Source organism: Polypterus senegalus, chromosome 10 (genome assembly GCF_016835505.1).
Source record: "Polypterus senegalus isolate Bchr_013 chromosome 10, ASM1683550v1, whole genome shotgun sequence".
Taxonomy (NCBI): Eukaryota; Metazoa; Chordata; class Cladistia; order Polypteriformes; family Polypteridae; genus Polypterus; species Polypterus senegalus.
Window position 1 is genome coordinate 22161219 of NC_053163.1, and position 26145 is coordinate 22187363.

Sequence of the window (26145 nt, forward strand, 5' to 3'; positions counted from 1 at the left end):
AGGTGAACGCTGTCATAAGTTCCTGTGTATGTCCAAAAGAATGTTGTATTAACTCAAAACACCAAACAGTATTAACTGCTGTACACTAAATCAGGATGTCTACTTGCTAAGTACAGAACTAGCATGTTAGTGTAACCTAAGATGTTAGCAGTGAAAATCTAAACTTAATTAAAAAAAATAAAGTGACATTTTCACACCATGGTATATAAACCTAGATCTAACTGAAGAAAAAAAAAAAAAAAAAAACAGGCAGAAGTCAGTGGGAAAATGATTTATTTGTTAAAGCAGTTTATCCAGTAACAGCATTTTTGAGCAACTTTATGAATAAGAATTTAATATCAATGTCAAATTCATTGCCACTCATCTTACAAAGTGGACGGGTATTTAGATCATACTTTCATGAGTTTCAGTCTTGATAAATGTAAATATTCCCTCATTACACTCTGCTGTCTTGCACACTTCTGGCCACCCATTCATTCTTTCTTCAAAAGCAGCACAAGTCTTTGGCCATCTGATGTAAAAGACTAATTGAATTAGAGGAGGGGAAGGAAGTAAATGCATGTGTATGCTTGCTGTTTAAAAAAAAAAAAAAAGGCCTAGCCCAAGAACTGTATCCAGAATTAAAGAAAATATAGGAATTTTATTCATTATATTACCTACTTGACATCCCCCAAAAATAGCCCTAAGGTTGTGCACCCCCAAATTTGGCAGATAATTTGTTCATGAGGTTCATGATTTTGGGATTGCCTTGATATTTAGAAATATTTGCTGGGTTCTGTGCAACATCCTGGAAGGCAGCCATTACTTCAGGGTCCTAAAAAAAAAAACCAACATTGTTGTTATTGCTCAGAATGAAAAGCCACAATCAAACCCCATTCCCCTAAAGTCATTGAAGAAGAAAAAAAAAGCCTACCTTCATAGCCATTAGTACTTCTGGATCACTGAAGATTTCATTAAGACCTGGCATGTTGAAAGGAGAAGCCCCTGGAAAACCCGCACCACCTGGGGAGAAAATATAATTACAGCATTTTTAACAGGACCCCAAGAAGTTACAACCTCTACTCAAACTTACATTTTCCTCATATCCTAGTAAAATTCATTTTCAGCTGTATGAATTCCAAATATTAGTCGCCCAATATTGCCCAGTAATGTTAAGTTGGCAAAATTCACTACAGTATTTTTCATGGCAAATATACTCCTGGAAATTTGCCACGAGGCTGGTTTAGACTAACTTCTACAGACTCCCCACGATGGTGTGTGACATGACGGAGCTGTAGCAGCCATGCGCAGAACTTGCACTTAAAGTAAATGTCTATTGGGCGCATTTTATGTATGCATGGCAGTGGATACTGCCTTCACTACTGCATTTAGCACGTTATGCTCCTCGTTACATGACATACATCAGGGTACTGAATGACAGATGCATGCCCCTTTAGTATATAATGCTGACCCCTTGTGTCACAGGCTTTCTGGGTGTGTTAGTATGAATAGATTATCTCCAGTACTCTAAAACTCAACAGTGCTGGTACACAGCAGCACAAATCAATCTTTGAGCCCCAGCAGCCACACACTGAGCCCATATAAGGGAAGGGGGTACAGGCCAAATGATTACACAATTAGCCATGTGATGTGGCACCCTACTGAAAACAAACCCAACCTCCTCAACATCAGAAAGCATGAGACCCTATAAAATAACAACAAGATACTTCTTAGTTCTCGTAAGACGTTTCTATCTTTTTCATTGAAGAATAAAAGTGCAAAGCAATCTGAAACCAAAGACATGCCAGCTGCACCCGATTTACCTGTGCAGATGCTTTTCACTCATTTTCTTCCAACAAAAATATGAAAACACCTTGTAAAATAGTAATACAGTGCATCACTTTTTCCACATTTTATTATGTTACAGCCTTATTCCAAAATGGATTAAATTCATTTTTTTCCTCAGAATTATACACACAACATCCCATAATGACAACGTGAAAAAAGTTAAATACTTGCAGGTTTTTGCAGATTTATTAAAAATAAAAAAACTGAGAAATCGCATGCACAGCCTTTGCCATGAAGCTCAAAATTGAGCTCAGGTGTGTCCCGTTTCCCCCCGATCATCCTTGAGATGTTTCTGCAGCTTAATTGGAGTCCACCTGTGGTAAATTCAATTGATTGGATATGATTTGGAAAGGCACACACCTGTCTATATAAGGTCCCACAGTTGATGGTTCATGTCAGAGCACAAACCAAGCATGAAGTCAAAGGAATTGTCTGTAGACCTCAGAGACAGGATGGTCTCAAGGCACAAATCTGGGGAAGGTTACAGAAAAATTTCTGTTGCTTTGAAGGTCCCAATGAGCACAGTGGCCTCCATCATCTGTAAGTGGAAGAAGTTCGAAACCACCAGGACTCTTCCTAGAGCTGCCCGGCCATCTAAACTGAGCAATCGGGGGAGAAGGGCCTTAGTCAGGGAGGTGACCAAGAACTCGATGGTCATTCTGTCAGAGCCCCAGAGGTCCTTTGTGGAGAGAGAAACTTCCAGAAGGACAACCATCTCTGCAGAAATCCAACAATCAGGCCTGTATGGTAGAGTGGTCAGATGGAAGCCACTCCTTAGTAAAAGGCACATGACAGCCTGCCTGGAGTTTGCCAAAAGGCACCTGAAGGACTCTCAGACCATGAGAAACAATATTCTCTGGTCTGATGAGACCAAGATTGATCTCTTTGGTGTGAATGCCAGGTGTCACATTTGGGGGAAACCAGGGACCGCTCATCACCAGGCCAATACCATCCCTACAGTGAAGCATGGTGGTGGCAGCATCATGCTGTGGGGATGTTTTTCAGCGGCAGGAACTGGGAGACTAGTCAGGATAAAGGGAAAGATGACTGCAGCAATGTACAGAGGCATCCTGGATGAAAACCTGCTCCAGAGCACTCTTGACCTCAGACTGGGGCGACGGTTCATCTTTCAGCAGGACAACGACCCTAAGCACACAGCCAAGATATCAAAGGAGTGGCTTCAGGACAACTCTGTGAATGTCCTTGAGTGGCCCAGCCAGAGCTCAGACTTGAATCCAATTGAACATCTCTGGAGAGATCTTAAAATGGCTGTGCACATGCGCTTCCCATCCAACCTGATGGAGCTTGAGAGGTCCTGCAAAGAGGAATGGGGGAAACTGGCCAAGGATAGGTGTGCCAAGCTTGTGGCATCATATTCAAAAAGACTTGAGGCTGTAATTGCTGCCAAAGGTGCACCGACAAAGTATTGAGCAAAGGCTGTGAATACTTATGTACATGTGATTTCTCTGTTTTTTTATTTTTAATAAATTTGCTAAAACCTCAAGTAAGCTTTTTTCACGTCATTATGGGGTGTTGTGTGTAGAATTCTGAGGAAAAAAATGAATTTAATCCATTTTGGAATAAGGCTGTAACACAAAATACAATGGAGAAAGTGATGCGCTGTGAATACTTTCCAGATGCACTGCAAGTCTCTTATTATTTCACAAGGTTTATGGTTTGTGTTGACTCCGTTCTGCTTATGCCTTCAGGATTAGTTCGTACTACCCAATTCATGGCAGGTCAAATCAGTGATATGAAGATTAGATTCTAAGGAGTGCAATGGTATTTTATATACAGTATACATATTTTACGTATTGCTAGTCTGTGGCCATTTGCTGTATTGTGTTTGTGTGTTTCGTTCCGTCCGTCATCTTTTGTTATTTGATTCAGGGTGGCATATAGTTGTTTGCACTGCTGCCTCACAACTCGGGTCACATATTTGGACACAATCAATCCAGCACAGTTGTCAGACAGGTCCTTAAACTTAACGGACGCTTAAAAGACCACTGGTCCATTGTGATCTACTTAAAACTAGTACTTCCTTTCCCACCGACTTCAATGCACTTTGTCAAATTTGGTGGAGTTCCCAAACATTTCATAAAGCAAATTCAGTGGAGTTTGCTCATCGCCACTCTCCAGTGATGCATCTTTCTACCATCAACTAGACATAACAAATGTGTTTCCATGGTCTTCACTGTGCAGCTTTTGTATACACTTAGGGTCCAAAACCAACAACTGAAATAAAATTAATCCAACCTACAGCAAGAACATGAGCATCCACAACTGACTAATGGTTCTAACTCCAAATAATGAAATGTTCATGTGTAAGTGACATGGATGGAACTTTACCTGGGAATCCTCCTCCATGTGCACCACTTGCTTGCCGTCTTTCCTCTTCCTCCTTAATTAAAAAAACTGTTGAAGAAACCGGTTTTTCCAAGTATTCAATTCTGTGTAACCAAGATTCCTTTGTACTAATCACTTCCTGCACGCTCACCATGGAAATGAGATCATCATATGGCATTTAAACCTTTAAACTGTGGTATTATACATAAGAAGCTCCGTTTTAATAACAAGAATTTTTGCCAAAGACTTTTGACCAAACTATTGTAGGACCTTTAGATCTACCAAGATAGTATAATCCATTACCCACACTCTATGTATCTATATGTTGATTAGTGCAAGCTAATGTATTTAACTGTGTTATGCAAATGATCAATTTATTAATTGAAAGCGCTCTATCAACCTTAGACATTCTGGCATAGAGAACAGATCCATGCGGAGCTACTTCAAGCTTATTATAATAAAGGACAGTTATCTTGGAAATATTTGAATGGTGATCTCAACTGTTTAAAAAAAAAAAAAAAAGCAAATTTCTGCGACAACTCTCAAACCATGATCTCTGAACGCGAGACCTCCAAACATAGTCAGACCAACACCACTTGAGATACAGACCCTCTGTGCTCTCTCGTGCTCTTCTCGTGCCTTTTTCACACGATCCATTCTCTCACGGATTTCCTTTTCTTCCCGCTTCCTCTCGTACTTCCTTCGGTGTTCAACTATTTTCTGAGCCTGAGACAAGAAATAGCACGTAAAATGAATGAGCCTTCAAATTACAAAGGTGCTAGGTTATAATTAATCCATCATTTAATTTACATCTTATAAAAGAGTCACATCAATAGGTTGTGTTCTCCCCTTTAAATATGAAAATCTTAACACTATTAATAAATCATAATGCGGGGAGAGTTGACAGTTCTCACCAGAGACACTAATGCTCCTTCGATCACAGAGTTACACAAAAAAAGCTATGACATCTTTGGAAATATTAGGTAAGACACCTGTGGGAGTCGGAAATTATTGGGTTACTGGAGTCATACCTGTTAAAAACGTACCGACTTAAGACTCGGACTAGATGTTAATTGTAATATGAGTTAAGATTTCCAATTTCATTTCTACCGATTAAACTACTTTTGATAAAGAAACAGCTTATTTTTTCATTTAAGTCTTACGTTTAATGTTACTCAGGGTTTTTAAGGCACAGCATATCTACCGCCTTTAAACCTGAACTTTACCATGTTAAGAGTGCTAAAAAGTAGCCTCATGATTTACGCTGGCAGTGATAAATACACTCACCGGCCACTTTATTAGGTACACCTGTTCAGATGCTTGTTAACACAAATATTTAAATCAGCCAATCACATGGCAGCAGCTCAATGCATTGTAGCATGTAAACCATGTCAAGATGACTTGAAGTTCAAACCGAGCATCAGAATGGAAAAGAAAGGTGATTGAAGTGACTTTGAATGTGGCATGGTTGTTGGTGCTAGAAAGGCTGGTCCGAGTATTTCAGAAACTGCTGATCTACTAGGATTTTCACATACAACCATCTCTAGGATTTACAGAGAATGGTCCAAAAAAGGGAAAATATCCAGTAAGCGGTAGTCCTCTGGGCAAAAATGCCTGGTTGATACCAGAGGAGAATGGCCAGACTGATTCAAGCCGATAGGAAGACAACAGTAACTCTGAGCATCTCTGAACACACACCACGTCAAACCTTGAAACAGATGGGCTACCACACCAGGCGCTACTCCTGTCAGCTAAGAAAAGGCATCTGATTCTACAATTCATCCCAGCTCACCAAGATTGGTCAAAAGAATATTGGAAAAAATGTCTTGTCTGATGGGTCTCGATTTCTGCTGCAACATTTGGAGGATAGTGTCAGAATTTGGGGTTAACAACATGAAAGCAGGGATCCATTCTGCATTCTAACAGTTCAGGCTGCTGGTGCTGGCATAATGCAGTGGGGGGTATTTTCTTGGCACACTTTGGGCCCCTTAGTACAAACTGATCATCATTTCAATGCCACAACCTACCAGAGTATTGTTGCTGACCATGTCCATCCCTTTATGACCACAGTGTACTCATCTTCTGATGGCTCCTTTCAGCAGGATAAAGCGCCATGTCACAAAGCTCAAATCATTTGTAACCGATTTCTTGAAAATAACAATGAGTTTACTGAACTTAAATGGCCTCCAAAGTCACCAGAATTCAATCTAATAGAACATCTTCACATCAAATCTGCTACAACTGCGTGATGCTATTCTGTCAATATGGACCAAATTCCAAGAGGAATGTTTCCAACACCTTGTTAAATCTACGCCACGAAGAGAGGACAGAGCCGACTATACTTCCTTAGAAGGCTGGCGTCCTTCAATAAGATGCTGCAGATGTTCTATCAGACGATTGTGGCGAGCGCCCTCTTCTACGTAGTGGTGTGCTGGGGAGGCAGCATAAAGAAGAGGGATGCCTCACACCTGAAAAAACTGGTGAGGAAGGAAGGCAGGCTCTATTGTAGGCACGGAGCTGGACAGTTTGACATCCGTGGCAGAGCGATGGGCACTGAGCAGGCTCCTGTCAATCATGGAGAATCCACTGCATCCACTGAACAGGATCATCTCCAGACGGAGGAGCAGCTTCAGCGAGAGACTGCTGTCACAGTCCTGCTCCACTGACAGACTAAGGAGACCCCACACTATGCGACTCTTCAATCCCACCCCCTGGGTAAACGCTAACATTATACAAAAGTTACTGTCTGTTATATCTACATTTTTATCACGCTTTAATTTAATATTGTTTTTTATCACTATGCTGCTGCTGGAGTATGTGAATTTCCCCTTGGGGATTAATAAAGTATATCTATCTATTTATGGCAGTTCTGAAAGCAAGAGGGGGTCCAAACTGGTACTAGCAAGGTGTACCCAATAAAGTGGCCAATGAGTGTATACAAGTCTAATGACAAACAGAGGAGTCAGAGTTGGTGGTACCAGAAATTGAAGAGTTGGAGTTGAAGGTTTTGTGTACCAACTGGGTGCAAATTGCAAAAAGAACATCATACTGTCTACCTGGGTGGAGAAATAAGATAAAGAACCCCCCCACACACACACAAATACTTCAGTGTTTGATTAGTGATCAGCTGTGAAATATTAGTGCTGGTTTGCTTAATAGCTAGCATGACTTAAACCATAAGGGACGTTAAAGGAAAACATGGGATACCCAAGATCCCATGACTCAATTCAAGCACTCTTTATATATTATTGCCCGTTTTAACTTAACAAAACAGAAAAATCCTACGGTGCAATCAAGGCCAAACTTTTTTTTGTGATTCTCACTTGTAGAATTAGCCAAGAGAAAAAAAAAACCCAAAAAAATCCCACACTCAAGTGACCAATCAGCCATCAGATGAGGAAGCCTAAAGCTGTGATAAAGGTTCACATCTATCCTTTAGTTTTTATGAACATGGCTATTATCCACTTTCTGACTGACGTATCCAAGGCTGCTGGTAGCTGGTGCTTGCTGCACTCGCCGCATTTACGAGATGCATCTGGCATAGACAATCATAATACAGACAGAGTAGCAACTGTGGCTACTGCTGGTGGTTCAGGAGTTATTGTTCTCCCTCCAACTCTTAATGATTGTGTTCAGTTCACAACCTTTGACCAGGCCCCCCAAAGGTTTGACAATCACGCTTAATTCACAATGGGGGTGGTGCTTTGACAATCATTCTTGACTTGCCCTGGGGGAGAAGGTGGCATCCCAAAAAGGTTGAGAAACACTGGAATGTTGGGTGAAATAACAACTGAACTACCCAGCTATCTGCCTAACATGCTTATCCAGGGCAGGGTCATGCGGCAGCTGGTGCCAATTTCAGCAATCACCTGACACGAGGCAGCCTCTTGACCGTGCATGTTATAGACATTGAGCTGCAGCCACATAATTACCTAATTTGAGGAGCAGACCATTACCATTGAACAGCAAATGCATCCAATACAGGGGGCCTTAAAATTCAAACATCTGCTCAGTGAGAATGATTTTACTGATAACTAGAGTCGTCTTGACAGACGAGAACTCCTAGAACCTACAACTACTACACTCCCCTGCCACCTGTGACGAGAATGAGTGATGACTGAATGTTCAAACAGGTAAGTATTGTGTGGTGTACATGTAAATCAAGGAAAACAATGCAGGCATTTCCAGTACTAAAGTATCCACCAATATAAAAAGAACCTTAGAGGGTAAAGTATGTTTTATGAGCACTTCCACGCAATAAAACAGTTACTACTCCCCACTGACACTACACAGTTTTCATGCGTATTTTTAAATAAATTGATAGCAATAGAAACCACAAGTGTTATCAATCTAACTTAATATAGTTGTTTCTTTCATGTAAAACCAAAATGGATTAATCAATAATACATGTACACACACACACTGTCACAATGCTGCTAATATTTGTGCATAATTTCTGCATTTGTCTATTTATTAAAAAAATCACTATAAAAAAAACCAAGCACACATTGTGCTTTTTAATTTAGAACCAATGACCAGTTTTTAGCAAAAAAAAAAAAAAAACCCCAAAAAAAACCTTAAATTTTAGTTTTGCACCTTACTAGGAAAGTATTCAATATTGAAACCTGCTCACCCTGGGCTGGACCTCCTTCAGCAAGGCACTGGCATCGTCATCATAGTCCAGCTTACAAGCTGTGGCCAAGTCTTTGGCAGCTTCTTCCCAGTGGCCAAGCAGCCTGTGTAACAAATCAAATCCCATCATACACTACAAGATAACCATTTTTTCCAGCCAAACAATTTTTTTTCTATATAATGTTTTGTGTGTCACTGAAACATAAGTGACAACTAAAAACTCTCACCTGTGTGCTTTGCCTCTCCATTTATATGGCTGAGCAGAGTCAGGATTGATGCTGATGGCTCTGTCACAATCTCGAATAGCTGCATTAGGTTTCTGCATTCTGATGTACACACTAATGTTTCGAGAAAAATAAAAATCTGTGAAGAAGTACCAATTGTATTTACTCTAGGAAACACATAACAGTAGGTTTTGAATCACATGATTTGGCCATGCATGGGAACAGGAGTGCTCAACTATATTACACTTAAGTAAACTGTAGAACACCCAAGGAAAAATATATTTCAATAGGACAGACAGACATTGACTTCATCTTATCTGAATAAAAAAAGTATAAAAAAATATTATTTATTTATTTTTTTTAAACACATGCAAAGGCCCTATCACATTACATGACTACTCCAGCAATTTTTAGTTGCAGACGGCATTTTTACATAATCTTAGTGAGTAGGATAGTTGCTTGTGCACTCCGTTAACCTCTGGTCCTGTAGTCTGACATGCCCAGCCGAAAGCACAACACATACAAATGCAGCTATGAGGAAAAAGGAATGCTGGTGTTCTGGATCTCACACGGAAGAGAGGCTCATGTATCTGATGTCTCTTATTTTTGTACCACAACAGAATAGAAAAGTCTGCGATTGTTATTGAACTCATGCACACCCTTAAAGTATTCACAGCACTGGGTCTGTCAGGCAGCACATTTGGCTGTCAGAAAAAAATGGCAAGCTCACAATACAGGGCGATTCAAAAAGATTCACACGATTTCAAAGTGCCCTATTTTTACAACTGTGAGGCTCCTGGTAACCAATCACATACCTATTGAAAGAGGGAGTCAACGTTTCTGACTGTCACCAGAAGATGGCTCCCTTCAGTCTGGCACCAGCAAGTTTGAGCATTTCTCAATAACGACATTTTTTTTTTTTTTTAACCTCCTCTTTGCTCGCTCAGCTGCTACAGCGTACTTCTGTCATAATCACCTATGTCCATATATTCTCTCTTTTCGCTTTTACCTTTTCATCAATATCGTATTGAATTCTGACTCCGTGTTTGGAATTACATTGTGACAACGCAATGTATAACTGTCCGTACGTATCGTATTGTTTCTTTCTCGCTACGAAAAATGTGTCCGACATAACCATGCAGGACTTTTCCAAATCTCTTTGCATAAGCTCTTGTCATCTTGCGGGACATGAAAGGGTCTCTGAGACAATCATGTCTCGTCTCCTTCCAAGATTTTTTTTTTTTTAATAATAGAGAGACATACAGTTGAAGCAGTAGTCTGGCAAGTGCAAAACCATTGACCTAATTCTGAATGGCCATAACGGAATTTGAAGGTTTTATACCTGGCTCTCTTTGCATAAAGTATGGCCAGCCTTGGGTTTAACTTGATAGCTTCACTAAAAAGGTCCAGTGCTTTCTGAAGTTCACCTGTTGAGAATAAAGTTTCAAATGTTTACAGTGGTTTACATAAGCATATCAATTCTCCTAATAATAATAATAACAATCCATTAAATTAGATAGGAGTCAAAATTACCCCCTGTTAAATTTCAATTAAAACTCATTCGTGTACATCTGATTATTCCAGAGAGGTGTACATACTGCGACCCTAAGACGTACTGCTAGATTCATTTGTAAACCGAGGCATTTTTTTTACTAACTAGTTTCAATTACCTTTTAGGTAAGAATATACAGAGATTATTTTATACAGAACAATTCACAGCTGGCCCGAGCCTCTGACAGAATCCAAAATATACTGAAATAAACCGTATTCTCAATCTCCTAATGACTGCGGTTAGAAAACAGCATATGTTTAAACTTACCTTCACTCATTGCATTGATTGCTTCCATCTTCTTCTCATTAGCTTGGTCCATCATCTCCTCAGATACCTACAATTAAAATAAATTTGAAGGTGGATGTTAGATGAACAGAGTGACAAGGAGACCGCAGTATAAAGGTTAAACTACACCTCACAGCAAGCAGTGGAGGGAAAATAAATAAAAAAAACATAGCAAAATATTTTTTATTAACAAAGGATACATGAGGGGAGGATACAGAGGCAGCATAAAGAACTTAACCTATTCATAGTCTCACCTCCAGATTTTCAAAATCACCCATTTCTTGAGGATCATCTAAATCAGGCTCTATTACACCCTCATTGTCAATTTCTGGGAAAAAAAAAAACAGAGGAAATAAAACACTGCTTTAAAGAAGTGCACTGCTGAAAGCTATATTCACACTGAAAGAAAAAGCCAGTTTGAAACTCACCTACTTCACTCTCCTCACTTTCATGTTCCACTTTGGGTTCAGGCTCAGGCTCATGTTCATGCTCAGGTTCAGGCACTGGGTGTGATGGAGCCTCTTTCTATAGCAGAGAAAAACATAATATATCCTTCTCAAGGCTGGATGTAATCAAAGGTGTAAAGAATTCTCTAGTCTCAAGGTACAAGGCGAAAACCACGCAACTCTCTTATAAAACTTTCAGAAATTCCCATTTAGCCACCTTCAAAATACATTCTTTGAGATGCAGTACACTTTTTAACAGGAATGGGAGAAGCGCTGGGACATTTCTTGTACTCATCTCTTGTTACCGCAGCCACATCGTTTTATTTCCGATTTCTTCCATGATAGCAAATCTTCTCTTCCTTCTCAATTTTAAAAATTCAGAAAGAACAAGAAGTCACAGGGAGCAAGATCAGGTGAAACGGGTAGTGCAAAGCAACAACCACATTGCTTCTGATCAAAAACTCTACGACTGACAGCACAGTAAATGTAGGTGCGTTGTCAGGGTGCAGAAATGCAGTCCCTAATGCTTTCCTTTAGACATCTCAGCACTTCAGTGCAATATCACTGGTTAACAGTCTGATCACAGGGAAGAAACTCTTGATGATCAAGTACGTCAGTCATCATTATCTCTGGCGAGTTGGAGGAGGAAAAAAAAAATGCAGAAGTCGCCTGCACAACTGAAGAATAAACAGCAGAAATACACTATCAACTCAACAAGATACTGCTTTGTAGGCTGATTAAGTGCACTTGTAGACATCTAAAACATAACTGCATATTCAACCACTACATCCCACTCCTGTGCTATTGAACAGTTCCAGGAATTTTTGGGCTTCCCCTCATATGTGCCTGGCTAAATCAGATGACAATCAAATGAAATAAAATGGTCCATTAATGAAATGTTACCTTCGGAGATTCAGGCTCTGCACTGCTGCTCTTCATTGGAGGAATTGTTGCACCCATGCTGTGTAAACAGAGAAACAAAAGGAACAAAAACAGATAAGATAGTACTAAACAAATCCTGTAATAATCTTTAACACACAAGTAAAACAGAACAGGCTTATGTCTAGGATTTGCAGAGCCAACCAAATACTGGACACCATTCAACTTTTCACTGAGTTCCATCAATCACTCCAACAGCCTAAAAATCCAAAGAATTAGAATTCTAGTTGTAATAATAGTGGAGGTAAAAAGGAGAAAGAGTGAAAGAAGCGACAGACACCCAATTACAGACGTTGCATTCTTGCAAGTAATGCTAGTCAACAACAAATGCAAAATTGTATTTTTTAAAACCACATACATTTTAGCTTACATACTGCAAAAACATATCTGTTACTCACTTACTATTCTGTAAAGACCTTAAACACTTCTTTGGGTCTTCTTAACACTTACAAAGCATCAGTAGACTCTGTATCCTACTAACAAATCTTAACTTTGGAGTGGTCAGAGGTGGCTTAACTGAGACATTTCCATTGATATTACATATTTAGTAAAGGAACAGTGAATCCTTCATATTAATTAATTAAAATCAACAAAATAATATAGTACACTGCACAATGACAGATAACCTGTCTACTAATGTTTTACAAGTGTTATGAAGAGCAAAAGTAGATTTTGTTAAGATCTTAGCTTAGGTTGAGTAATAGCTGCATGTCTGCAGCACCATGTTGCTTTGATTGTGCAAGATAAACAGTGATCAACTGATACAAGAGCAGTTATTAAATGACATTAGTTTCACCATAATGGATTATATAGTTTAAGTATAGTATTATTAAATATGAAAGAAACTATAAGCTTTAATTCTCGAATGTTTTCAAATATTTACTTGTTGTATATGTGAACTTACTGCGGTGGGCTGGCGCCCTGCCCTGGTCTTGTTTCCTGCCTTGTGCCCTATGTTGGCTGGGATTGACTCCAGCAGACCCCCGTGACCCTGTAGTTAGGATATAGCGGGTTGGATAATGGATGGATGGATGGATATGTGAACTCAACCTAGAAGCTTTCTTTTCCGTTTCTGCTCCGTTTTCTTCACTATATTTGATGAGTTGCAATGAAGAGTGTGAATGGAAAATGCACAATAAAAACTTCCTGTTTCTAAATAACATTAACTTAAATGATAAAGTTATGAGGCTCTCCATCCCTACCTCATTAAAATAAAGTCTGTGATTGAAGAGGGATGTTGGGAAGCTAATTTTCCATTTGCAGGAAATATAGCTTTTAAATTCTATGCTCTCCTGTAAAGACCTATGAACCCACTCCACTTGGTGAATACGTATTTTATAGTACAATTTACAGAACCCAAACACCATAAGAGGGCTCTTTATCCAACAATGTGCAGTATTTTTCATAAAAGCTTTCAAACAGACCTTTGCACAAGGCACATTATTCCAACATCTGGATCACACTATCATGTTTCATATTTTAAAAAGTTAATATGTTCTACAATATGCTGGATTTGATTTTATTGAAATAAAATCTGTAAACTATTACATATGATGAGAAAACGCTTGCGGAGGGAGAGTGTCAATGCTTGATGTGTACAGTAAACTTGGATTTGATGTTTTGCTTATTTATATATGCCTGTTCTTTTGGCTCTTCTTTACCGTAGGAGTTTATTTTTTCCCCACTTAATAAATAGATGGCTAGTGTATATAGTTAGTTTCATTCAGCTTGTAGCAGCCTCTCTTTATTGGCAGGAACGTTTGGAGTTATGTTTTGGTACGGACCAACTCCAAGCAAATTCACTCACGCTTTTTGGGTAATAAGCAGAGCAAGTTGTTACCATCTCTTTCATCATTGTAGCATTATGAGAACAAAAACAAATCCTAACACTCAAGTGATTTTAACATGATAAGAGATAGCAAAATGTATTGGTGTTAGTGGAAAACCCTATTTGGTTTCATATTCTAGATGGAAATAATCACAATTTATGCTGTTTATATTTAGAGAGGTTTCTCAGCTAAAGTATAATAACTGAAATTCATACATAATTTGTTGGGTCAGACCCCAAATATATGTGGTAGAGTTAACAGCAATCCCCACTGAGCTATGTCAAAATCATTTTTTTTTTGTGCAGAGATAGAGAGACTTCTGGGAGCTCAGATACTGTAGAGGTATACATTTATATTACACTAAACAACTGAAGGTTTAAAGGTTACATATTTGATGCTGCAATATTATAGAATAAAAGTACAGGTATCCCCAACTTTGGGAGTTCACACATACCATTATGAAAGGTTTCATAGGAATAGCGGGGGAAACCTGTACTTTCACGATTTCTTCCTCGAATATATCCAATAGGATCTTTAACTTGTTGCTCAGGAGGGGTGACTGGTCTGCAGGATACACACTCTGAAAAGGTTTTTATTGCTTTTTGGAATAAACAATTGAGGTCTGTTGTATATTTTTGCTAATAGATCATTTTCTGTAGCTTCCTTAAAACACAGCTAGAAATAATGTAAATAATTTAACCGATAGCTTTCCATAAAGTGTTACTAAAAAGACTTTTGAACTTATGCCTTTTCTACTTTGTAAGGAACGTATAAGATCTTGCATTTTCTTAGAGTCTTAATCTAGCTCCTTTACATACAGTGCATAAAGCCATGGTAATTCTTATCAAGGAAGTTACTGGCACGAGCTTTACTTATGCATAAATTCTGACAGTATTCCTTAAATGCGTCTTACTAAAACTAGAGTGAAATACTTGGCCCACTTAATATCCTTCCAACCCATAATGATCCTTACTAGTTAAATGGATCTCATGCAAAAATGCTTTTGACTTCAACGCACTAAGATGTAAGCACACCTTTTTTGAGTTCAACATTGAGAACTTATCTAGATGTCCTAATTTTTGCAAAGTTTCACATGCAAAGTCCAGAAACTAGTAATTCTTCATGATACAGAGTATGAACATAGAATATGGCAAATATATTTTACTCACCCCAAAATTGCTTCCTTCAAAATTCACAGGGGCTAAACAGGGTTCTGCCATTACCAGTTACCTTGCCATTATTTTTCTTCAAATTTTTATTCATACTCCTTCAGGTTTCAAGATCGCAAATAGCAGTTTGACAAATAGCTGTTTAACCTACACCACCTCAGGGCTATGACAAAACCGACTAAAGACAGACAACTTTCAGTCGCAGGCTTCATTTGCATGATCTTAGCCAGTAAAAAGTCCCATGACCATTAATCATGTAGTTTGCCATACCCAGTGCCTCAGTCTAACCTGTCTGTGACTCACTCCAGCAGAATCAAACAGGATTGAAGTTGTGCACACAAGCCTGCCCGTAAGACATGAGTGCAGGCAAACAATGAGTACTCACCCAGAAGTACAATATAATGTAGTTACATAGAATAAGAAACAGGTTTTTTGGATGTGACAAACAATAGAGACTCGTCTGTCTGACATTTCATGTAACACAGATGAATTCACCATACTAGTAAAGCTTTCTACATGGACATCGGTCCCGTCAGGTAGCAAGTTATTTCCTGTCAGAAAAAGGGGCAAGCTCATAATACTTGTGAAGCTGTGCTAGAAAGTCATATAGTCATGTAATTTGAAATACCCTGTGACCATTAGATCAGCAGTGGTTGTTGTTGTTGTAGTAGTAAAGTCCAACATCCCCTCCGACTAGAAGTAGTGTAATGTGATATTGGCTTTTAAAGATGATCATTAACCTCCAGTACATAAAAGGGATGTGCTATTTCCGTACACTTTGAAGAAGAATTTAAGATTATTTAGATCCTTTTAAGCTGTTTAGAACTATCCCTCACCATTAGGGAAACAAGATTCTCTATGAAGAGAATCTCTCCATTATAAAAAAAATCCCGGAGAGAAACAGCAGGGCGACGATACGTGATTTTCACATTAAGATCACGGAAGACATTTAAAAGTCCCGTGAGACTAGAGAGATTGGCCACGGAGCGTCATGCAGGGACCTTAAACATGAGACTTTGTGCCAAGAGACTGACCCAGGACCGTCTCGCGATGACGTAGAACATGAGATTCTTGAAAGACACGCCCTACTTACAAGAGCACGGGCAGCCAGCAAACACTCTCCGTCGTATATTGGTTTTGAGCACAAACAGATCCAGGGCTCTCAGCGCATATAAAGCGTAGAAGGCCAATACGTTCTAAATGAAACGTAGATGACAAAGCGAAGTGCGGAGAAAAGAGACTCAAAAGCGTTGGAGACAAAAAAGAAAAAGAATAATCTAGGTACAAATTCAGAAAATAAGGAAAGTAATTCTCAGCCCGCAACAACTGGAATTGGAAAAAAAAAAAAAAAAAAAACACGCCCAATCAGGACGCTTGCGCTATACACATGCAGGGCAGGTTAGAGAACAGACATAGAATTACTGGACGCTGCATGACCAGAAGCAACATATGTCTACGTCGCCGACATATTGCGAGTGGCACAGCTGTGGAGTGAAGTAATGAATAAAGATGCCTCAAGCATTTGCTGCTTGTGATTGTACAAACCGCTGTATGCTCCAAACCAGGTCCCGGGGATTACATTTCAAATGGTTATATTTGGCCATTAGAAAATTCCGTTTTATAATCTTAGCTTTAGCTACGCCAGGCTAAGCTAGCAAACCTATGCATTTTTGTGCTCAAGTGATCCTCCAAACAACGTTTTGGCTAAATGTATTTAGTCACTAACTATATAGACTGTCGTTAGCTGTTAACATTTCTAAAACGTTGAAGGTTTCCCAAAAAAATCCACCTCAGGAAGCAGTGGGAGGTCAGGTAGCACTTAAGACGGAATTTTGAGAAAGCTGTCCTGTGATGTGTGCCGCGCTAGTTTGGTAACAGATGCTGCACCGGCATCATATGATCAAAGACATCACTTGCTCACATTTAAAAATCAAAGAAGGTTTGTGGATTCCTTCAGAGGATAAAGTCAAGGTGGTTAAAGTACTTCAGCGTGTTATCAGACAGTCAACATTAGGGCAAGCTGTCAGTGTATCATTGATCAATCAGTTTGTTCTGGCCGAGACTGGTTCAGATGATGTGTTTTTTCTCAAGGAGCATATTGAGGAAACAGTTTGAAATGGACTACCATCATTTTATGCTCATGTCTTTAGTTGGGTCTGTCTTCCACAAACTAAGGCTGTACTATATTGCCAAACTGAATACTTTCAAATCACAGGATCTGAGTGAGCGAGAGGGAATATAAGCCTGTAGGAGATCAGCGAGGTAGGGGGGAGCAAGACTGTGGAGAGCTTTAAAGGGTTAAGAGTGGTATTTTGTATTGTATTCAGTAGTGAACAGTGAAGCTGAGACAGAATAGGTGTAATAAGTTCAGTGGATTTAGAACAGTAGGTTATTATCCTGGCAGCAGAATTTTGAAGAAGTTGTAAGCGATTGATACGTTTTTGTGGGACGCCAGATAGAATAGCATTATAGTAATCTATACGTGAGGTGACTAAAGCATTAACCAATACTTCAGAACTGTGTTGCTTAAGAACAGGACAAAGTCTAGAAATATTTCAGAGATGGAAGAAGGCAGTCCGAGAAATGTTACTTAAATGGGAGGAATTATTTATCAAAAATTATTATTATTTAATAATTGCCATTATTAGTGTATAAATGTATATAAATAATTACATTTAAATGATTTGCCAAAAATTTTGTATGTAAACTATACTGTTTTAAACGTTATTGTTTTTTCATCAGAAAAGCCAGTTTCCACGTCTACCTGTATTGGTTTAAATGGCACTTTTGCCACTCGCAATATGGCGGATGTGCCGAAGTATCGTGTCGACTGGGCAACACAGTTAATGTGGCTTCTACCTATATATGTCTATGGGTTAGAGATTATGAAAGTAACGATAAGTCATTATCAGCCCAGAACAAGTGGAACTGAAAAAATCCGGACGTTGGCGCTATACACAGGCAGAGCAGGTTAGAGGTTATGAAAGCAGTGGAATTTGAAAGGCTCAAAAAAAATAAATAAATAAAAAAAAAATTAGTTGGCGCGATACACATGTGGAGAAAGTTAAAGAATATGAAAGTAGGATAATTAGAAAGTAAAAAAAAAAGAAAGTAAAGATCACAGGAACGCAAACAAATGGAAATTACTCGAAAAAGGGAAAATAAATCACCATGGCACAGGTGTTCAAAAAAAAAAAAAAAAAAAATCAGGATAAAGCGAGGTCATAAATAAATGAGAGTAGAAAACAAAGTAAAACATCGTTGTGGTATAGCGGGGTCCACAGCTCCTGTCAAAGGCCAGTTTTAAAATAAATAATCACTGCATTTGTGGCTTTTGGTGGTTGTGTGACTGAAGTGGTTCTCAGGGCGATTTTGTGTCTCTCTCTCTCTCCCCACTGCTTCCTGCCTTCTCCTACAACCGCCCGTTCGTTCCTTTCTTTCTCATCCTTTCCTTTAGCCGACTTCCACTTCTGTTTAACTAGAAGGCATGGCAACTGTGGCAAATCTGCAGCCCCAGGAACAATCACAGATGTGGACAGTCTCTCACCTGTGCACTTCGGTGAGAGACTGTCCACATCTGTGATTGTTCCTGGGGCTGCTGATGTGTGGTTACTCCTTATTTTCCTGACGCAGCTTTATAAATACACTGAAACTAACCGCATATTGTTTATTAGTGTAATGCACCTGATTGTAATTAACTTGTAACAATATAATGGTCCAGGGAATAGCCATAGTATTCCAAATACTATAACTACTTTAGCGTTGTTACTCTCACTGCACCTTCTTCTTCTTTCAGCTCCTCCCGTTAGGAGTTGCCACAGCGGATCATCTTTTTCCATATTACTCTCACTGCAGCACTTGGAGTATTTATATCACTGTATCCGAGTGTGAATCACAGCAGCAGATGATCGGAAAGAGAATTATCGGGATACAGACTCAAGCACACGCTACCTCAGCCACGGCAAAACATTTCAAAGCCTTTCCTGTACGGACCTCGCGGTTCAGAAACAGTTTCATCCCAAGAACTATAAACGCACTCAATCAATTGCTCCTTGTAGAACTGTTTGTACTTATAAGTACAATTAACCCACTGTAAACTTGCACTACAGTTATAATATTGCACAACCTGAGCCACTTTATAAAGCGCGTATTTACATATGATAACGATATCATTTTTAAGATTAAATGCAGCAAAATATGTTTATTATACAGGTAAAACTTTAACTTCATTTAAATAATCCATATTCCTCACTGGGACTGACGTGAAGGATAGAATAATTAAACATGTACTACGAAGATATTTTAATGTTCCTTAAACGTTTTGAAGAATCTGCGCTCTAAGCTTACAGACGGCTTAACATCTATTACAGAGCTGATTGTTGATGTTGTTAATGACCTGATACTTTAGGTTGCTCAACCAGTATTTTGGAAAGGAAAAAAGCAGCATTTTCTACCTGTCTGCTTTCAATATAGTTTACTTGTGATTTTGATCCAATACAACCAGATGAATTAAAAGATAAAGCCAAAGCAACTAAAAGGGAAAAGCCCAAGCACAGCAGATTAAATATCACACCCCATTTACCATTTTTGGAATTTATGTATGATGCAATGTTCAATACAGTGTTTTGCATCCAAACATTTTCACTGGAGGCGTTCTTTTCATGACATGCTCAATTTGATTTCTAAGGAAAATTAACTATCCACTACATGAAACACAGAAATACCCCACCCATTACCAATGTAAGCCAGAAAACAGACAGCATTTACCAATTCCAATTCAACTTCTTCTGAATGTAACCAGGACAAAGTAAAAGTGGGCGTGTACTGATAAAAGGCACAAATGTCCATACAAATGATTTTCAAGACCATGTGCTTGAGGAAACATCCACTACAGTGTTTCACATTCACTGTGACATTTTGAATTCTTAGCAAATATGTTTAAGCCAATGTCATAACATTTGTGTCTGGAATTCTTAAAAAATAAAAACACAAATAAAATAAAGCATTCAATAAACATGGACATTTATTAGCATTTTTTGTATATTACACGGTTAACATTTTTGGCAGCTATGTGCAACTTCTAATAAGACAATCTGCAATTCCAATATTTGTTATGTTTAATTTCATTCAATGTTGCATGGAAACCATGGGAAACTGCCAAGGCGTCTTCTGCCTACTCAAAAGTGTGCAACATGCAATCCAGTTTATGAATTAATCGGTCATCTTTTATATTGTGTGTGCGTGCACTATATCTGCACAATGACCATTTCTTCTTTTTTATATATACAAACATACCCTTTTATTAATACATTAATCAAGACTTCTTTTATTAAAATGGTTTAGTCCAGTTCAAGGTCATAACTCACAAGGACTGAAAGAAGTGAATCCAAGAAGGTTTGGATGCAAGGCAGGAACTAACCCAGCACGGCTCTTCCCACACATTTTTGCTTCATCGTCTTATTTGGTTCAGGTGTAACTAACTTTTATAGCTTTGCATACCAACATTACTTATGATCTAGGATCTCATACTTTGACTACTGAAGATTCTGAGGATTAAAATAACAGTTGTTGTGTTAAGCTGTTAGCTACAGGGTCTCATAGCTGTGGAGCAAGCTGCCTTCTTATTTAAAATCTAAAGAATTATTATTATTATTATATTACACATGAAGCCACTTCAGTTACAGCTTTTAATACAAGGGATAAGACTTGCTACATTTGTTCTGCCTACCCTCAAAAAAGAGATGCTGATCAGCTACAAATATCTTTGTTTTGTTAGCCACTTGTACAAAAGTGTGTTATAATAATTATTATTCCTATTCTATTGTGTTTCTCTGCTTTGTATTCTACTATGGCACACTGTGCCACTACTCTGCTTCCAAACGGTTTTCCTGCTAATTTGAAAGATACCTAAGACACTTGCAGTCTTGGAATCAAAAGATGAAAAGATCCTGTCATCATGAATAATCCACTTAACAGTGTCATTTCCAGGCAGAGGAGTAGCTTCAGTGACAGACTTTTGTCACTGTCCTGCTCCACTGACAGACTGAGAAGATCGTTCCTCCACCACACTATACGACTCTTCAATTCCACCCGGGGGAGTAAATGCTAACATTAATTTTATTTTAATTTTTTTTCATTTTTATTACTATTTAATATTGTTTCTGTGTATCAGTATACTGCTGCTGGATTATGTGAATTTCGCCTTGGGATTAATAAAGTATCTATCTATTAGAAAGCCCAGCACAAGTTAATGATGTGAAATGCCCTAGAGTGACCGCATAGCCAGTTAGCTTAGGTTTTTACAGAACTAGGAACGTCTGTTGTAACAGACAATGAATAACCCCCATCCTCAAGATTTACTTTCTCCAGGGTTGTTGCCGACTAGAAAATATATTCCTCTCCTCTGTTGTGAACTAGTCATAGTTGAATGACAATGTTAATGGACATATATTGCAAAACCACTGATGTTAATCAGATTGGAACTAGTTTGTATCTTTAAAAAGTAGTTTATTTGTAAAACTATAATTGGATTTTTCCAGGGAATTTGTCACAGCACTTAGATCCCACACTCTATAGAAAGCACTATACAAAAATAAAATGAATTAAAATGATTGGCTCTAGTCAAACTTGCTTTCAAGCTTTTAAGTCATATACTGTAACAGAAATATTTTAACAAATCACTTTTCTAATGCAGGTCAGTAATAACATTCTGTGGGCAACACTCTACCATGAGGTTCCTTCCTTTCTGACCAAAGCACTAACCCCAATACTTTCCAAATTATAGCACTATTATAGATAGTATTCACTGTAGATTAATAGTATGTAACCAAAACAGCATGTGTACAGACAATACTCATTACAGAGAAATGGTGGAAAACAAATACCAAACATCAATATATCGTAAACAAAAAATAGAAAGTCTAAGTTTTTAAAAATGTGTTTTCTGCATAGCTTTTAAAATAGAAGTATAATAAACTTCAAAAGCATGCCATATAATGATAGGGAAGGTTTGACAAACTGTATATAATCCAGACTGCACTGATAACAGGCAGGAGGACCTATGTTGGTGTGGTTTACAGCCATTAAATGAGTACATTAGGAAGTACAATTTTATGCACCATAACTCCCATCAATAATCATTTATTCATAATACAGAAGAATTGGGAGGGGTCCGATTTGCTGGTCTGGGAATAGAAGAGAAAAAAGGATTTTACTCATTAAGTTAATTTCAAATTCTTTGCAGCTATTCCTAGTATAAAAAAAAAACAGTATGTGGCAGCTGTGAAAGAGAAAGAAGACATTTCTTACTATTGTGTTTATACATAAAAGTGGATTTCGCTTTTGAAAATATTTGAATAGGAACTTTAATGTTTTGATTGTGGGGTAAAACACCTCTCGTAAAGGCCATCAAGAACAGTTTATTACTTCAATTACAAAAATTCATATTATAATACTACTACACATAAGGCAGCAAAGCCAATAGTTATTAAAATGTAAATATTGCAATAAATTGAATATATTCAATCTCCAAAATATTCAACTTACTAAAGCAAGTTAAACAATACGAGTGGATAATATAGTAGTAAAATAGTCAATTCAGCTGCTTTACAGATCCAGTGACAAGTTCCAATCCCATGCCAACACCACGTTTAATGTCCTTTCACTCTGAGTTTTTCCCCTCCTGTAGACTCTGTTTTTCACCTCCACGTCAAAAGATCATGCAAGTTAGGTGAATTGGAGATTTTGAATTAGGCCCATGAGTGGGGTCTGTAATGGACTACAACCAAAACCTGGGCTGGATCCTTCCTTATTTCCAAATTTGTGGGATAAACACCACAGTTTTTAGGGAAATGCATGCAGTTTAATGTTTTAATGCTTCATGAAATCAAGGTATACAACAAACAAACAAAGGCAAAAAAGTCATAGAAATATTAAGTGTACAAATATTTATTCAAACGTTTTACTTAAAGTAGGCATAAATTGTGGTAACCCTTTTGATTCAGAATGTCAGTCACTCTGTACAAGTCACCAGCTCTTCCTCCAGCAAAAGAACCCCAGACCATCACATCTCCTCCTCCTCCATGTTTGACAGTTGGTGTCAAATACTTGATGGCATACAAAGACCTTGCATGATGAATCAAAAATTTCAGATTTTGAGTCACTGGTCCATAAGTCTTTCTTCCAGTCTGCAGTAGTCCACAGCCGGTATTTGAAGGCCCTATTTTGTCCTTTAAGGAATGGCTTTCTTACTGTCATTCACCCTTTCATACCTGCAGCACAAAGACTTCGTCTTCACAGCAGAAACTAATATCTGCTTTTAGCTGTGCGGTGCCTATTACACAAGTTGGGGACCCTCAGAAACGTGCGACTTTGGGTCTGCCAGATCTCTTCCTATCAGAGTTTCTTCCAGTTTTCAACTGCCTTTGGATTGTGCAGGACACTACTGATTTTTTTTGTGTGCACTTTCTCTAAATGAAAGACCTATGGGTGATTAATGCTCGGTCTTGTTTCCTTGCCGCTATCACTGGAATTTACAACTTTCTGCAGTTTAACGCTCTGTTCCGACTCTGCTTTAAGACAGACATAGCGTTTTAAAGTAATCCTCAAAAGTTGGGACATCTGCACAGATTGTTTCAATTTGCAAGACTTAAATTTACTTTAATTGCTGAAGAACATCTGCAGGTTGTAACCTATTAGTTGTTCCCTGAGGAAGGGACATTTGTAATATTCTGAATTTTCCTTTTTTCCAGTTTTTACTAACCCAAGTTTTACATTTAAAACTCATTTCAACATACATTTTCACCATTTAGGTCACTCATTGCATTTCAACGGATTAAACTTGGGGAAAAAAAAACCCTGAGGTGTTCTAAAACTTACCTAACCTTATGCTTGCTGGGGAACGCAAAGGGTATTGTCTTTACTCTCTTAATCTGAAAACCATTCAAGCTAAACCATGTATCCTTATCCCCAGAGCGTCGATTTCCCCACACTGCTGCTCCTCACTTTTCAACCCATTCTACAAAGAATAAGCTGCTCAGTGACGCAGCTGTTGGCATTGTTGCCTCGAGAACCAAATAGGAGATCTTGCTCTCTCAGGGGTGGGGTTCGAGCTGTTCTTAACATAATTTTTTTTTTTTGTAAAAACTTGATTGCTATGTATGGATTGTAATAAAATAAATAAAAAAAAAATATAGGAGACCAACACTAGAATGGGTAGAGGGAGACCAACACTAGAATGGGTAGAGGGAGACCTTATGCACCCTCCTACTTTTCCAACCACATAAATGAATATTTGGAATAAATGTTACGAAAATTGTCAAAACACTTCAGTTTTCCTTTCTCATGCCGTGGGTGTAGTACACAAGTACCATCACATTTCCTAGGTTACAATCCCACTCATTTTGTTCTCCGTGTGTTCATGTGGTGTCTTCCTCCAGAGATTCCCGTTTCCCTTGCGAATCCCAAGCACCTCCGTGCTAGGTAAACTGGCCACGTTTGAGTGTGGGTGTGTGTAAATGGGCCCTGGGATGAACTGGCTGTCGAATCCTGCTTTGCACCCAAGCCCCTGGCGTGGGGCGTTAGTTCACGCGACCCCGAACTGGAATGACCGTTTGTGAGGTCCTCACGAGAGGCAACAATTTATTAACTTCTTTGTAATGTTCGTCGATAAAATGATTGTTACAAACTACCTGTTCGAAAGTGGGAGTGGCTGAAAAGTGCTATCTAAATGCATGCAGTTTACTTATCGTAATTTAAGTGAGCAACTTTTTTTTTGTTAGCGATCATAAAACCCGATTTGATTAACCGATTATATTGAAAAGCATGACAGCCACGTGACACAAATCAGTATTTACCATTTTTACCTAGTCGGCAAATCAGTTTTTAATTCAAAATAAAAAATATACCCAAAACTTATTTCGGTTTATTCATTATTTTGAAAACTGCAACATTTGATCAGTATTCGTTCCCCTTACTAATATCGACGGCTCTTCTTACGGGATGAATAAAAGTTAGGGTTAGAAATTACACACACGCACCCTTGACGAACAACCACAATGTCACGGTGTTCATCAATTGAAACTTTTACTAAAATCGCAATGAACACAAACTCCTTTCTCTCCGCCTAATCTGCTTAATTTGAATTAACTTCACTGAGTCAACAACAGCTACACCGGCCATACCAGATGAAAAAAAGACGATAATACGAAAACAAATTCCTACCTCTCCAGCCAAGTCCTGAAAAACTTCATCTCCGGTCGATGAAGCAAATTCGTGTTCTCCTTGCAAAGCTGAACAAAGCCCTGCAACTCAGAAATCTTCTTCGGGTCCATTTTGCTTGCAGTCGGTTCTGTTCACAACGCTCCTCTACTCTGCACGAAGAGACATAAAAATGCACGCGTCTCCGGCTTCAGCGTGTCATAAAACAGCGCACAGTACTGCTTAAGATCCGTTGACGAGGAGGACACGGCTGGCAACCGAGTGGAGCAGAATCGAGCAAAAACACGATGTTGTTAAATAATTTCGGGCACTGTCTCTTTAAGAGCGTCGCAACATTACTTGACAGAAAATTCTCGAAGCGGGCGGAGGGGTAGCCTCTCTAATTGCACGTCACAGAAAGACAATTTGGAATAACACTGCGTCATGCATTACCAGTTATTTTTTTCACGATAGCATCTGTGTCGAGATTTAGAGAAAATACTGTCTGAGGGATACTGAAGTTGACGGTGTTTTTTTAAAAAAGGCGAAAGCTTGGGCCACTATTCTATGAGAACAGGTGGGGCCGCACGAAAACTTCCTTCACGAACGACTTCTGCAACTGAAGGCCCCGAGCCAATGAGATGACGGCGTTTGTAAGGCAGTAACCAATAAGGCGCTTTGCTTATTGAGCGTCCACAA

General features: G+C 38.7%; 1 protein-coding gene across 1 annotated transcript; it reads right to left on the reverse strand.

The window, feature by feature from the left end:
• Positions 1-256: 256 nt before the first annotated feature.
• st13 (ST13 Hsp70 interacting protein) lies at positions 257-26023 on the reverse strand. The gene is made up of 12 exons (XM_039765501.1): positions 25471-26023; positions 12216-12273; positions 11295-11391; positions 11121-11194; positions 10849-10915; positions 10372-10456; positions 9033-9143; positions 8807-8909; positions 4783-4899; positions 4177-4228; positions 914-1002; positions 257-814 (listed from the first exon to the last, which is right to left on the reverse strand). Exons 1-12 carry the CDS (start codon positions 25578-25580, stop codon positions 683-685), a joined length of 1095 nt encoding a protein of 364 aa, XP_039621435.1. The 5' UTR covers positions 25581-26023; the 3' UTR covers positions 257-682.
• Between the last annotated feature and the right edge of the window lie 122 nt (positions 26024-26145).